This window comes from Oryza sativa, chromosome 1 (genome assembly GCF_034140825.1).
Source record: "Oryza sativa Japonica Group chromosome 1, ASM3414082v1".
Classification (NCBI taxonomy): domain Eukaryota; kingdom Viridiplantae; phylum Streptophyta; class Magnoliopsida; order Poales; family Poaceae; genus Oryza; species Oryza sativa.
Window position 1 is genome coordinate 22,454,434 of NC_089035.1, and position 14,399 is coordinate 22,468,832.

At 45.7% G+C, this 14,399-nt stretch overlaps 1 protein-coding gene and 1 long non-coding RNA gene across 2 annotated transcripts; both read left to right on the forward strand.

The window, feature by feature from the left end:
- The first annotated feature begins 4,832 nt into the window (after positions 1-4,832).
- On the forward strand, positions 4,833-5,909 carry LOC107281430 (uncharacterized). Its single transcript, XR_010741388.1, has 3 exons — positions 4,833-5,129; positions 5,207-5,271; positions 5,381-5,909. It is a non-coding gene; the product is annotated as an uncharacterized lncRNA (long non-coding RNA).
- Positions 5,910-8,868: 2,959 nt separating this feature from the next.
- Positions 8,869-14,024, forward strand: LOC4326346 (carbamoyl-phosphate synthase large chain, chloroplastic-like). The gene is made up of 3 exons (NM_001397941.1): positions 8,869-10,167; positions 11,275-11,970; positions 12,153-14,024. Exons 1-3 carry the CDS (start codon positions 8,884-8,886, stop codon positions 13,689-13,691), a joined length of 3,519 nt encoding a protein of 1,172 aa, NP_001384870.1. The 5' UTR covers positions 8,869-8,883; the 3' UTR covers positions 13,692-14,024.
- The last annotated feature ends 375 nt before the right edge of the window (positions 14,025-14,399 follow it).

The window sequence follows — 14,399 nt, forward strand, 5'->3', positions numbered from 1 at the left end:
AGAGCAATGCATTGTCTAGTGTGGAGTGTTGCATTAGTTTATCACACGTCTTATTGTTTACTCCGACGAAAACAACTTTATGCTGTATGTGTCTTACTCGCATATCTGTTTTGAAATCGTGTTGGAACATATAGTCAGGTTTCTCTTGCTGAGAGTTTAATTACGGCTGCTTGCTTCGTGCCCTGGAAAACTCGCCTGACTCAGGTGCAACTCTCAGGCGTCCGATTTTGTGCGCCTGTGGCTGGATCGACCTGCCTGAGCGAGAGCCCCCAGGCCAGGGCAGCAACCAAACAAGAAGTGAATCTCAGTTGTTCCGGTATTCAGGTAAGTCAGTGAACTAGGTGAAAATAACTGTTCAACAAGTTATCAACCGAAGTAGGCTGTGTTCTCGTGTCAAAGGTTGGGAACCCACGGAGTGATAGACCGTTTTTTTTTTGACAATTTGATCCTTCTAGAAAACTTATTTTGAAACTAACCCTCGCCAAAAACTTCAACCAAAAATAGGCTGTGGGCTCAGCGCCAGTCTCGTTGGCACTGAGCTCTAACGGGTCAGCACCACGTGGATCCACTGCATTGGCGCTGATCCCGTATACCTGTTAAGTACGTGAAGTATATTTTGATATCAACTAGTGATGTGTAGTGTAGTGGTGAAGCCGGTCCCTTGGCTTGTTGGTGACCTTGGGACCTGGTGACAACCCAACAAGTGGTTCAACCGCTGCACTATCAATAAATCATGACAAAGAATAGCACAATGTCTACTTATTACATACATGGGGTCAGCGCCAAACAGCCACGTCCACAATCAACTCTGCTAGCGTGGCAAATTTTAGCGCCGTACTATTTGGCGCTGAGACGTTGGACCTTTGCGCCAACGGATTGGTGCTGAGTCCATGGCCTATTTTTTTGTTGAAGTTTTTTGGTGAGGGTTAGTTTCGAAATAAGTTTTCTAAAAGGACTAAATTGCCAAAAAAAACAGAACGATAGATTAGGCATAATTAATTAAGCATGAGCTAAGTAAACTTAAAAACTGGATTATTACGATTTTTTAAAGCCACTTTCTTATAGGATTTTCTTTTAAAAAAATATTGTTTAGCAGTTCGGAAAGAGTGTGTGCGGGAATAGTAAGGAGAGGTTGGAACATTTTACGTAAGAACACAATCATTTGTTTTAATTGAAAATTAAGATGAAAACTTCCCAATTAATATTATGTGCGTCTGGAGACTGGAGAGCATGTACGTGCATTCGGCAGCAGCGAGAAAAACTTTCTTCCCAAACCACTTAAAAGGTATGTTTTCTTAAAAAAAAATCTACATAAAAGTTGTTTTAAAGATCATATTAATTTATTTTTAAATTTAAAATAATTAATATTTAATTAATCATACGTTAATAGCTAACCTCATTTTACATATATCTTCTATGTGTAGCAGCTGGTAAAAGGTCTTGTTTGGAGGCTTATAGGTTTACCGAAATATTGATAAAATGACACTTTCAGAAAATTTATTTGAAAATTAAATCGTGGTAAAAACTAATTGCAAAAATGAACATTTTGCTCAACGTCAACCCTGATGGTGCTGACCTATAACATCTTAACGCCACTAATATTGACAATGAGATTATGCCCGATATGGCGAGAATTTGCCAAATCATCTGAGCTCAGCGCCATACTACTTATTTTAGTTATTTTTTCTCCCCACTCTAGTTATTTTTCTTATTATTTTTTCTCCTCAATCTCAATCTTCTTTTTCTCATTTTGTTTATTTTACTCTCCCGTGAAAATTCGAAAGAACGTAACTCTCTTAATTATTTTTTTTCTCATTAAATTAGAAAGAACTTTACTCTGTTAATTCTTTTTTTATTATTTTCTCTTACTCTCATATGAAAAGAACTGTACTTTCCCAATACCCTCTTTATATTTGTATGAAAAAACATTAATCTTTTAACCTTTTCTCTTAATATCCTAATATTCACATGGAAAGAACACTCTCCTAATATTTATATGGAAAAGACTTATAGTATATTTTTTCAAACTTTTAAAATTTAGAATGAAAGAAGTTTACAAACGCCATATATTTTTTTTTAAAAAAATTACTTCTTTCGTTTTTTTCAAATTAGAAAACAAATAAATTTACAAATAATGAGAGAAAACAAAAAAAATCCTAAAAATAAGGGTGTCGATTTATAAGTATTAATGCAAACATTATATTATATAATTTAAGTTCCTAAATTTACCATATATATACTTCTTTCATATTTTTCTATATTCATAACAAATAAATTTACAGATAAAGAGAGAACGAAAAAGGAAACTAGATAGGAGAAAAAAGAGAAAATAATAGTGGATAAAGAGATAAAAAGAAAAAAGAAATAGGGGATAATGAGAGAAAACGAACAAAGGAGCTATATAGGGGGGCCGGAATAGGGCTACCTCCACCGCTGAGTCGCGCTGAGTTTTCTAAAAATGAATGCATGGACATAATTCTATCCTGTGAAGGATTCAGCGCCAAGCTAAGCTTGATTTGGCAAATCCTCGTCACCTCAATAGAATCTCAGCACCAATATTAATGGCGCTGAGATGTTATAGGCTTAGCTCAGTGTTATCGGGATTAGCGCTTGGACAAAAGATTCATTTATGAAATTAGTTTTTTACCACGATTCAATCTTCATATAAGTTTTCTAAAATGGTTATTTTTTCAAATTTTTGGTAGCTTTTATCCAGAATCCCCACCTACTCTAAATAATCTAGTAAGATTTATAAAGATGCACGAAGCTTATTAAGAAAGGATAATCTAGATTCTCGCTTAGATTATGTACTTATAGGATTTAGAAAATAAAATAGAAGTTCTACCTTTTCAACTGTGCCAAAGTTTTCAACTACGCATACTGCATACATTTTCACTGAAACATGGTGGTGTCACATATAAAAGAAATCAAAATGGAAGAACATTAATTTGAGAACTCTATAGCAGTCTAGCCTCGTGACTTCGTGAGACGACGTCACAGTTCATCCTTGGCAGGAAGGCTAGCTGTCCGACCTAGATGGAAGGGCACGTCGGCGGCAGGTGGTGGCCTGGATGCGCCGCCGCCGCCTTGCAGCTGCAGGCTACGGCTACCCACGCCGGCGAACGAGTTGCTCCGCGTCATCGGCAGCGACCGCGGCTGCCTCGGCCGGTAGCTCCTCCACCGGACCACCGCGCCGCCGCCGCCGTCCTCGTCCTCGTCGTCCCCGACGCGGCAACGCTCGCCGAGGATGATCGTCTTCGTCCACAGCGTGGTGCCTCCCTCGTCGGCGGCGGCGGCCGGGTCACCGCCTGCGTCCTCGTCGTCATCGTCATCGTGGTCGTCCCGCCCCCACCGCGTCGACCATATCCGCGACCCGAGCCGCTCCGCGAGGCGCATGTGCTTCGCCGACAGGCTCCGCCGCGGCGGGAGCGGGTCGGGCGCCGGGAACGCCGGCGCGATCGGGCCGTGCGTCCCGACGTCGATGACCGTGACGGGGACAGCCGCTCCCTCCGCCGCCGCCGCCGCCGCCTGAGTCTCGCCGACACGGCCGTTGGCCTTGGCAGCGACGTCGCTCGGCGTCGGGGACACCTCGGCTGCCGTCGTGGCAGTGGCGGCGGCGGCGGCGGCGGCGGTGGCGGCGGCCTTGGCGGAGGAGCCTCCCACGCCGCCACTGCTGCCCTCATCCCCTGGCGCGGAACGGCGCCGTGTCGAGGACGAGGCGCCGCGCTCGCGCCTGGCAGCCTTGGACGACGACGAGGAGGAGGGCAGCGGCTTGCGGGAGTGGGTGATGCAGAGCGCGAGGCAGACGGCGACGAGGGCCGTGACCCACGCGGCGTGGAGGATCGTGGGAGAAGAGACGGCGAGCCGGCGGAGGAGGTGGCGCTCGTGGTTGAGCGCGGCGGCGGCGGCAGGGTGCGTTACCGTCGTCGTCGCCATCATTGGTATCGAGAGAGAGAGAGAGAGAGAGAGAGAGAGAGCGCCGCAGGTGTGTCTGCGCGTGCGTTCATGGGCGGGGGCGGCTTGGCGCGCGATCGATATAGGGGGAGAAGGGCAGTGGGAGTGGACTGTCCTAGTGGTGTGCGTGCGTTCGTGCGTGGGCTCGTACTTGATCCGGGAAAGGTGGCGATCGACGGAGGCGCACGTTGGAGTACGTGGCTACGTGCGTGCATGGGTTGGTTTGCCCAATTCATGCTGCAACCGCTCGATCGCTCGCGGCATGCGTACTACCCTATGTCGCAGTTTGGAACGCGCGCGCGCTTCGATCGATAGGACCGGGGCGGCAGTGTGTGGCAGGACGTGGCAAGAGCCCAACCGTACCCACGCGCGACTGGTCTTCCAAGTTCCAACTTCCAAGTAGTTGTCAAATCCTTGAGGTTGCAGTGATTGCCGCGGGGACCCAGATTTGGGCCAAGCCCCTGACCAGCCCAGTGAGGGTTGGACCAAATTTATAACAACACGAAGAGAAGGAATAAGTTCACTTTGTGACCCTCACAAGTGATCAAAATCTAATCCGTGGCCCTAAACCACAAAACCGGATATATTGACCCCCCAACTCTTAAAACCGGTACAATTTGACTCTCTCGGCGGTTTTGGAGGACGGTTTCACTGACATGGCGCCTACGTGGCGATGTTGACTCAGTCTTCGGTCCACATGGAGTTAACGTGACGCTTATGTGTTCTAGAATTTAAAAAAATATGTGCAGGACCCATTTGTCATTCACACCAATATAATGTGGGACCCACTGACATGTGGGCCCACATGTCATTCCCGTTTCCTTCTTCCTCTTCCTCCTCCCTTCCTCTCCCTTCTCTCTCTCTCCCATCTCTCTTCGTCTTCGTCTGCAGGCAGCGGCGGGCGCTCGAGGGTCCAAGCGGCCGCGGCGGCGAGCGGGAGGGGAGGCAGCAACCCGGCGGCGGCTCGGCGGCAGCAGCGGCGTAGACGGAAGAGGGAGCCATGAAGGACTCGAGGAAGGAGAAGAGCATGACCAATTCGTCCTCCAAGGGCTCGCCGCTGCCGCCGTCCCCGACGCGACGACGAGGCCCACTGTGGTGGCCGCGGTCGCCGCATTCCTCGAGTCCAGTAGCTTCCCATGCGCGCTCACGACGCTCCAGTCTGAGGCCAAGCTCGAGTTACGGCGCTATGGCTCGTGCTGCGCCTTGCCATTTTCGGCACGCCGTGAAATGAGAAGATTTCGCGTGTTCGCAGGTTGATTCATGGCGGGCGTCGCCGGTGAGCCTGGAAGAGTTGATTTCCATATTCTTGGACTCGAGGTACTTAGAATCAACGACGCGATGCTCAATCTCCTTAAGTAGCTTTCATTGGTAATCCATATCTTGTGCCATAATTGGTTTCTCATTGGAATTTGGTTGTGGAATGCAGAAATTCTCCCAGTGGGTCACACGCCGCTGCTGCCGCCGAGCCACCGCCTCCCTTCCCGCTCGCCACCGCGGCCTCTTGGACCCTCGAGCGCCCGCCGCCGATTTTCTCCCTGCAGACAAGACGAAGAGAAATGGGAGAAAGAGAAAGAGAGAGAATGGAGAAAAAGGAAGAGGAAGAAGGAAACAGGAATGACATGTGGGCCATACATGTCAGTGGGTCCCACATTATTTTAGTGCGAATGACAAATGGGCCCAGCACATATTTCTTTAATTCTAGAACACAAACACCACGTCAACTCCACATGGACCGAAAACTGAGTCAACATCATCATGTAGGCGCCATGTTAGCGAAACCGCCCTCCAAAACCATCAAGAGAGTCAGATTGTACCGGTTTTAAGAGTTGGAGGTCAAGATATCCAGTTTTGTGGTTTAGGGTCACGGATTAGATTTCAATCACTTTTGAGGGTCACAAAGTGAACTTATTTCCGATGAGAAATGTTTCAGAATAACTCTACATTACCTTCCTCAACTCATGCGCATGGTTGAATCGCATACTTCAACCGCAAAATTGGGTATATCTCATCCTCCAACTCACAAAACCGTTCCAAATCGACTCCTTGGGCGGTTTAGGAGGCGGTTTCGTCCAGCATTGCATCTTTGACTCTGTTGACTGGTTGAGTCAGCACACTGGCCCCACATGTCAGTGTAAAGTGTGTCCAATGTATACTAACCAAGAGAGGTGAGGCAGCCACCACCTCGCCGCTTACACCCAACGCTCTCACCTCTCCTCCTCCACCCACTAGCCGCCGCCAACGCCGCCATCAACCCAGCCGACGGAGATGCCCTCGACTAGGACACAAACGCCATCGACGCCACAATTAACCCAACTACCAACCCCAACACCGTCGACGCCGCCATCAACCCGGTAGCCGCCCTCAACACGGCGCTGGGCTAGGAGGGGAAGAGAGGACGTGGCAGCAAGGTTGGAGGAGGGGAGTGCGGGTATGAGGCATCTCTCCCGTTGCATCGATCTCTCCCTTCAACCCATATCCTTTCCCTTCTCATCCCACCAACCACGTTGTGATCCAACTTGTTCGTCTCAATAGACAACACCATATTCATGTCGTGGTGAGCCTATCCACTTAAAGATTCAATACTTTCTCCTTCACAAATTATTTATCGTTTTAGCTTTGTCATAAGTTAAACGTTTATAACTTTGACAATCAATTTCGAGAGATCCGTATAGTTCAACAACATGCAAATATTTCTCATAGAGAATCTAAAAATATAAATCTTGTAATGCTATATTATATGGATCTCTAAATTGCAGTCAGATATAAATATATTTGACTTTAAAGACATAGGACGATAAATAATTTAAAATAGAAGGAGTATTAAATACCACAGGGCAAGACAAAAGTAGGGGACTCTTCTCTCTTGTCAATTGGGTCATGAGCAAAGGTAGGCCTTGCATTTCTGTCAACTCCTGATTGGCTTGTTTGCTCGGTAATTGGAGTGTGACATTATTAGAGCCAAGTTTTTCTCTACGAAATATCACGATTAGGTCCAAGTTGCCCCTTGCATACATTGTTTTGGCTTATCCATAAGAGGGACCAGCGGCCATCTTATCTGGGCCGTCAAGCTTTGCTTTATGGCATGAGCTCTCGCCGGGTCCACCGTTGATTGGCGCCAATCGCGTGCTCATTTTTTTCTTTAAACCAAAACCATCCACAAATCGTGACTCATCGTCATCAGAAACATCGACCTCATGCAATTATTAAGTGTATCTATATGGACACAAAAAACCGGCATTAGTACTGAGATTATTCACATCCTTATGCTTTATCATTGTTAGATAGATTAAATTTGTATATCAATCGTAGGAGTAGAACTGTGTTATCAGAGAGATTGTACCTGAACTTTTATCCTGCACTCGAGTGTGACTGAATTTGCTTTAGTTCTGCCCTGTTGTTTGGTTCACTGTGCCTCTTATGTTGAGATATCTGAACCAAGAGCAGAGAAAAAAAAAACCAAGCTAAACAGGAAATTAATCTATGGAGGGCACCTCTCGAACAACTCGGACGACTACCCGGATTTTGTTAGCTACCGTCTCTATTATCGATAGCTGTTAATACCTATATAAATTAATCGATTATCCAAAAATGTTATTAATCGTTTGGGCTTGATGGCGTCTCTGGCTCTGCCACTGATGGGGCACCAAGCAAGCAGTGACGCAATAACCAGGTGATATTAAATGATTTACGTTAATTACACCCTGCATCACCCCGATAGCATGACAATGAAACTGATTATCAGCCCATTGAGGCGATGCTATTAGCATCGTATAAAAAAGATATTCTCAGTCTAGTCATCATCTATCTAGTTCTATGCTATTACAGGGAACATAAAACACAAAAGTTTTGTCTGTTCTGTTCGTTTTTAACTTGTCCGCATCCTTTTCTTTTTCCCTCTCTTCTTCTTCCTATGGTTTAAGCCGATGATGTGAACACACATTATCTGTTCTAAAAAAACACATTATCCTCTTATATACTGTTACACCTAGGTTACATCCCAAATTACGTTCCGGGCTATTATTAAATCACTGATTTACACCCTGCAAATCCGTATCGAAGTCAAATTAGACAGCCAGTTTGTGTCTCCGGGATCAAATTTCCCAAAATAAAAGAAAAGGTCACGACAAAAGGCGGTTTCAGTAATTAAATTTCAGACATCGAAAACAAATATGATAGAAGTATGCTCCTACTCTCTCCGTTTCATATTATAAGTCGTTTTAATTTTTTAAAAGTTTAATCAAATTTATAAAAATAATAGTAATATTTACATCACCAAATTTGTTTTATTAAAACTAACTTTTAATATATTACTATAATATGCTTATATTGCGTTGAAAATATTACTCCCTCCATATCATAATATAAGAGATTTTGAGTTTTTGCTTGCACTTTTTGACCATTTGTCTTATTCAAAAAATTTTAGAATTATTATTTATTTATTTTTTGACTTACTTTATTATCCAAAGTACTTTATCCACAACTTTTCGTTTTTTATATTTGCACAAATTTTTTGAATAAGACGAGTGGTCAAACAGTGTAAGCAAAAGCTCAAAATCACTTATATTATGGGATGGAGGGAGTACTATATTTTTTATAAGTTTAGTTAAACTAAAAGAATTTATAACGAAATAAAAGATTAAAACGAATTATAATATGAAACGAAAATTATAAAACGGAGGGAGAACGTTAAGTTTGAGCGCGTTTATAATTCGAACATGAAACGTGGACACCAGAAACCGTATAGGTGTCCAATTTTAAGTAAGCAAAGCTCACAATAAAAAAATTAAATTAGTAGAAGGGTTAAACCCTTAACACGGGTACCCCCCCACTCTCATCTCCACAAAAAACCCTACCTCCCCACCACCCACCACGCCTCCGCCCCACTCCTCCTCCTCACCCGCCGCCGCCGCCGCCGCCGCCGCCGCCGCTATGGCCACCTCCCTCTCCTCCGCCCCGACCCAGCTCCGCCCCTCCCCGTCCCCCTCCCACCACCGCCTCCTCCACCGCTCCTCCCTCCTCCCCTTCCCCCGCCGCCACCACCACCGCCGCCGCCGCTGCGGCGCCCTCTCCATCGCCCGCGCCTCCGCCTCCGCCAAGGATGGCGTCACGGTGCGGCGCTTCCCGGCGGCGCCGACCGAGGGCGGGAGGCTGGCCGGGGTGAGGAAGATCATGATCCTCGGCGCCGGCCCCATCGTGATCGGGCAGGCGTGCGAGTTCGACTACTCCGGGACGCAGGCGTGCAAGGCGCTCGCCGAGGAGGGCTACGAGGTGGTGCTCGTCAACTCCAACCCGGCCACCATCATGACCGACCCCGACCTCGCCCACCGCACCTACATCGGCCCCATGACGCCGCCCCTCGTCGAGCGCATCATCGCCGCCGAGCGCCCCGACGCGCTGCTCCCAACCATGGGCGGCCAGACCGCTCTCAACCTCGCCGTCTCGCTCGCCGACTCGGGCGCCCTCGACCGCCTTGGCGTCCGCCTCATCGGCGCCTCCCTCCCGGCCATCCGCGCCGCAGAGGACCGCCAGCTCTTCAAGCAGGCCATGGACCGCATCGGCCTCAAGACGCCGCCCTCCGGCATCGGCACCACGCTCGAGGAGTGCATCTCCATCGCCGAGGACATCGGGGAGTTCCCGCTCATTGTTCGCCCGGCCTTCACGCTTGGTGGCACCGGGGGAGGCATCGCGTACAATCGGGCCGAGTTCGAGGACATTTGCCGTGCCGGGCTGGCGGCGTCGCACACGCAGCAGGTGCTTGTGGAGAAGTCGCTGCTCGGGTGGAAGGAGTACGAGCTGGAGGTGATGCGCGATATGGCTGACAATGTGGTCATCATTTGTTCAATTGAGAATATTGATCCAATGGGCGTGCATACGGGGGATTCCATCACGGTCGCGCCCGCGCAGACGCTCACCGACAAGGAGTACCAGAGGCTCAGGGACTACTCCGTGGCGATCATCCGGGAGATTGGCGTGGAGTGTGGGGGTTCCAATGTGCAGTTCGCGGTGAACCCTGCCGATGGGGAGGTGATGGTGATTGAGATGAACCCCAGGGTGTCGAGGTCATCAGCTCTTGCATCAAAGGCGACAGGGTTTCCGATTGCCAAGATGGCTGCAAAGCTCTCTGTAGGTTATACTTTGGACCAGATTCCAAATGATATTACGAAGAAGACTCCTGCTAGCTTTGAGCCTTCCATTGACTACGTGGTCACTAAGGTTTGCTTTTTCCCTCTGTTTCTAAGATTTCTTGGGCAATGATATTTGGTGCACTGTGCAATTGTTGCATTTTTCATCCTTATTTTAGAAGCTATCTTGCCTTTAGTTGTGCTAAAAATGCTTGCAATAGTTAGGGTCTGCAATGCGGACATGACCACAGTACCAAACTAATTCGGCCTGGCAGGCCTTTCCCTTTGCTTGGCAATGGGTGGTTATTGATTTTGCAAGCACACTTGTATCACTTAAAATGATAACTTCAATTACTCCTGATGTGCTTCATTCCATCTTTGTATTTAATAGTTTGGTAGGTCAAAGAAACTGTGCATTACTGTGCTAGCATTTACCTGTCACTAACCTAGTAGTGTTTATTTAACTCAGTACTGACTAGCTTTGTTTTGGTATATGCTTTTATCCATTTTGCATGGTGTGCTCCCAATTGCTTTGTTATCATCTTACCCATGCAACTGTAAAACTTTGCTAAATATTAGTCAAATAAAGATCCAAAATATCACAATCAATTGAGCTACATTATCCACATATCTTGGAGCGCTGCTTATACAATGATAATTGTTCCAGTAGTACTTCCAACCTCCCTTGGGTATCCAGTCTGTAATGCAAAAATTGAGAATTTATATGAAGTGCATATTCTGTACATGTAAGATGTGATACCTACCTTCTCAGAAATACTATCCTGCTGTCCAAACTTCACAGCATAGTAATCAACTACTTTAATGCATTTAAACATCCACAAATTGGAATATGCTCTACCAGCAAATAATGATGCAATTACTCGCAATGATGCTTAGGGATGGACACAGATCACTCTGTTGACCGACTCTAGTTCAATTATATGAACAAAAATACACAACATGAACTAGAAAAACTGCATTTTAGTTGATATAGATGGGCCAATGTGTACCCACAAAACTACCCATGCCCGTATAGCAATAATGGTGCTAAACCTGCATGTTTGTTGGTTATAGTACAAACTCAAAGTTGATGACTCAGACATGTTCTTCACATTGTTCATCATACAGAATTTGTACCTGTAAGTTAATGCAGGGCTGTTAACCTTCTTTCCTGACTTACCATATATTTACGATGCAGATTCCACGGTTTGCATTTGAAAAGTTCCCTGGGTCTGAGCCAGTATTAACCACACAGATGAAGTCTGTTGGTGAGGCCATGGCTCTAGGACGGACCTTCCAGGAGTCTTTCCAGAAGGCTGTCCGTTCATTGGAGACTGGCTTTGCAGGATGGGGTTGTGCACCCATCAAGGAACTTGACTGGGACTGGGAAAAGTTAAAATATAGTTTACGGGTACCTAACCCAGATCGGATTCATGCTATTTATGCAGCTTTTAAGAAAGGCATGAGGATTCAGGATATCCATGAAATTAGCTTTATTGATAAATGGTTCCTTACTGAGCTCAAGGAGCTAGTGGATGTTGAGCAATTCCTTATTTCAAGGGGCCTAGATCAGCTGTCAAAAGATGACTTCTATCAAGTGAAGCGGAGGGGTTTTAGTGACACGCAGATTGCCTTTGCGACATCTTCTTCAGAAACTGATGTGAGATTAAGGCGCCTGGCACTAGAAGTTGCTCCAACATACAAGCGGGTTGATACTTGTGCGGCTGAGTTTGAAGCCAATACACCTTACATGTATTCCTCGTATGAGTATGAATGTGAGTCTGTTCCAACTAATAAGAAAAAGGTGTTGATTTTGGGTGGCGGGCCCAATCGGATAGGCCAGGGTATTGAGTTTGATTATTGTTGTTGCCATGCTTCATTTGCCCTTCGAGAGGTTTGTTTCTGCTTCATTTGTCTCCACTTTTTGGTTTTTACAATTATTAACATTTTTGTGATTCAAATAAACAAGTCTGCCTTATCAAGCTATATCATCAAATACCGTATGTTTTGTTAAAAGTTCCTATATTTGTTATCTAATACTGATGGGTTAATTGCTTATTTGCAATGATTTATCAGGCTGGATATGAAACTATAATGATGAACTCCAACCCAGAGACAGTTTCAACTGACTATGATACCAGTGACCGTTTGTACTTTGAGCCATTAACGGTTGAGGATGTAACCAATGTTATTGATTTGGAACGCCCAGATGGTATAATTGTGCAGTTTGGAGGGCAAACTCCTCTCAAGCTTGCGCTTCCTATACAACAGTATCTGGAGGACAAGAAGCTGGTGTCTGCCTCAGGCACTGGACTTGTGAAGATATGGGGGACCTCACCAGATTCTATTGATGCTGCTGAGGACAGAAAAAGATTTAATGCTATACTTGAAGAGCTTGGAATTGAGCAGCCTAAAGGAGGGATTGCAAGAAGTGAATCGGATGCCTTGTCTATTGCCTCAGAAGTTGGTTACCCTGTTGTTGTCCGGCCTTCGTATGTTCTTGGTGGCCGAGCTATGGAGATTGTGTACAATGATGAGAAACTTATTAAATACCTCGCAACTGCAGTGCAAGTAGATCCGGAGCGGCCTGTCTTGGTGGATAAATATCTAATTGATGCAATTGAAATTGATGTTGATGCATTGGCTGACTCAGTTGGTAATGTTGTGATTGGTGGAATTATGGAGCATATTGAGCAGGCTGGTATCCATTCTGGTGATTCTGCCTGTTCCCTTCCCACTAGAACAGTCTCTGCAAAGTGTTTAGATATAATCCGTTCATGGACCACAAAGCTGGCAAAGCGTCTCAACGTCTGTGGGCTCATGAACTGCCAGTATGCTATTACTACTTCTGGTGAGGTATTCCTTCTTGAGGCAAATCCCCGAGCCTCACGCACTGTCCCTTTTGTCTCGAAAGCAATTGGACATCCATTGGCAAAATATGCATCTCTGGTCATGTCTGGTGTGACCTTGCCAGAGCTTGGGTACACTCAGGAAGTTGTTCCTAAGCATGTTTCTGTCAAGGAGGCAGTTCTTCCATTTGAGAAATTCCAGGGCTGCGACATTCTTCTGGGACCAGAGATGCGCAGCACCGGAGAGGTGATGGGCATTGACTATGAGTTTTCTGGTGCATTCGCAAAGGCTCAGATTGCCGCTGGACAGAAGCTCCCATTAAATGGAACTGTCTTCCTTAGTCTAAATGACCTGACGAAACGCCACCTTGCTGAAATCGGACGAGGGTTCAGGGAACTTGGGTTCAACATCATTGCCACATCTGGAACAGCCAAAGTACTTCAGCTGGAGGGCATCCCAGTGGAGCCAGTTCTGAAAATACATGAGGGGCGGCCAAATGCCAGGGACATGCTTAAGAATGGTCAGATACAGGTGATGGTGATAACTAGCTCAGGTGATGCTCTTGACTCCAAAGATGGCCTCCAGCTCCGCAGATTGGCCCTGGCCTACAAGGTCCCGATAATTACTACCGTGGATGGGGCGCGTGCTACCATCGATGCTATCAAAAGCTTGAAGAACAAATCAATTGAGACTCTCGCATTGCAAGATTACTTCCAGACTACAGATGCATCCCAGAACTTGCAAGCAGCGCAAAGTGCCTCTTAGGGTCATGCCCTTCTATTGTCATTTTTCTAATGCTATTGTAGTATCAACTATAGACTTCTGTTCTGTAGGATTTTGTTTACCTTCTGCATGCGCAAGCATAAACATGTTGACTGCAAGTACTAGTCTCAAACCTTGTCTTGCGCATTATTATTTACTGTGTAACAGTGGGGGTCAACATCCACAGAATAAGGCCCCCAATTGCATCTTATGAAACCATTCCTCTCTGGAGCGCTTGTACTTGTATCCCTGTGGCACAAATTTGTGCTGACTTATTATATTGTATGCTACTCCAGATTCTATGATAATGATTTACCTGGCCTCCTCTGTCCCTAAGGATAATGAGTACCATGCAAGTTGTTTGTTAGTGGCCTCTAATTCTGTACTTCATATAAATCTATCTGTAATGTTAATGCTCTGTGTACAATCAAATCATTTTCTCTATGAGGAAAAAACATTTGAATATCGTTGCTAAAATTTCTCGATTCAGTAAACGAGTCAATTCATTGTTTTATTACTTTCTTTGTCTTAAAATATAACTTATAGCATTTAAAATTTGTTGCAAACTATAATAACTTATTCACTCATATTCTCTTAACCAATCACAATCTGGAGTACCATTCAAATTTTCTGCTAACTTTCTTTTCTCAACCAAATTCTACTTACATTATTAATATCCTTATTCGAACATAAAATTCTTTATATTTTGGG

Bases quoted from the DNA above. Each gene is read 5' to 3' on its own strand.
- LOC4326346 (NM_001397941.1), top strand. From the start codon at position 8,884: ATGGCCACCTCCCTCTCCTCCGCCCCGACCCAGCTCCGCCCCTCCCCG. The intron at 10,168-11,274 runs GTTTGCTTTTTC...TTTACGATGCAG, and splicing joins TTGACTACGTGGTCACTAAG to ATTCCACGGTTTGCATTTGA. The intron at 11,971-12,152 runs GTTTGTTTCTGC...ATGATTTATCAG, and splicing joins CTTCATTTGCCCTTCGAGAG to GCTGGATATGAAACTATAAT.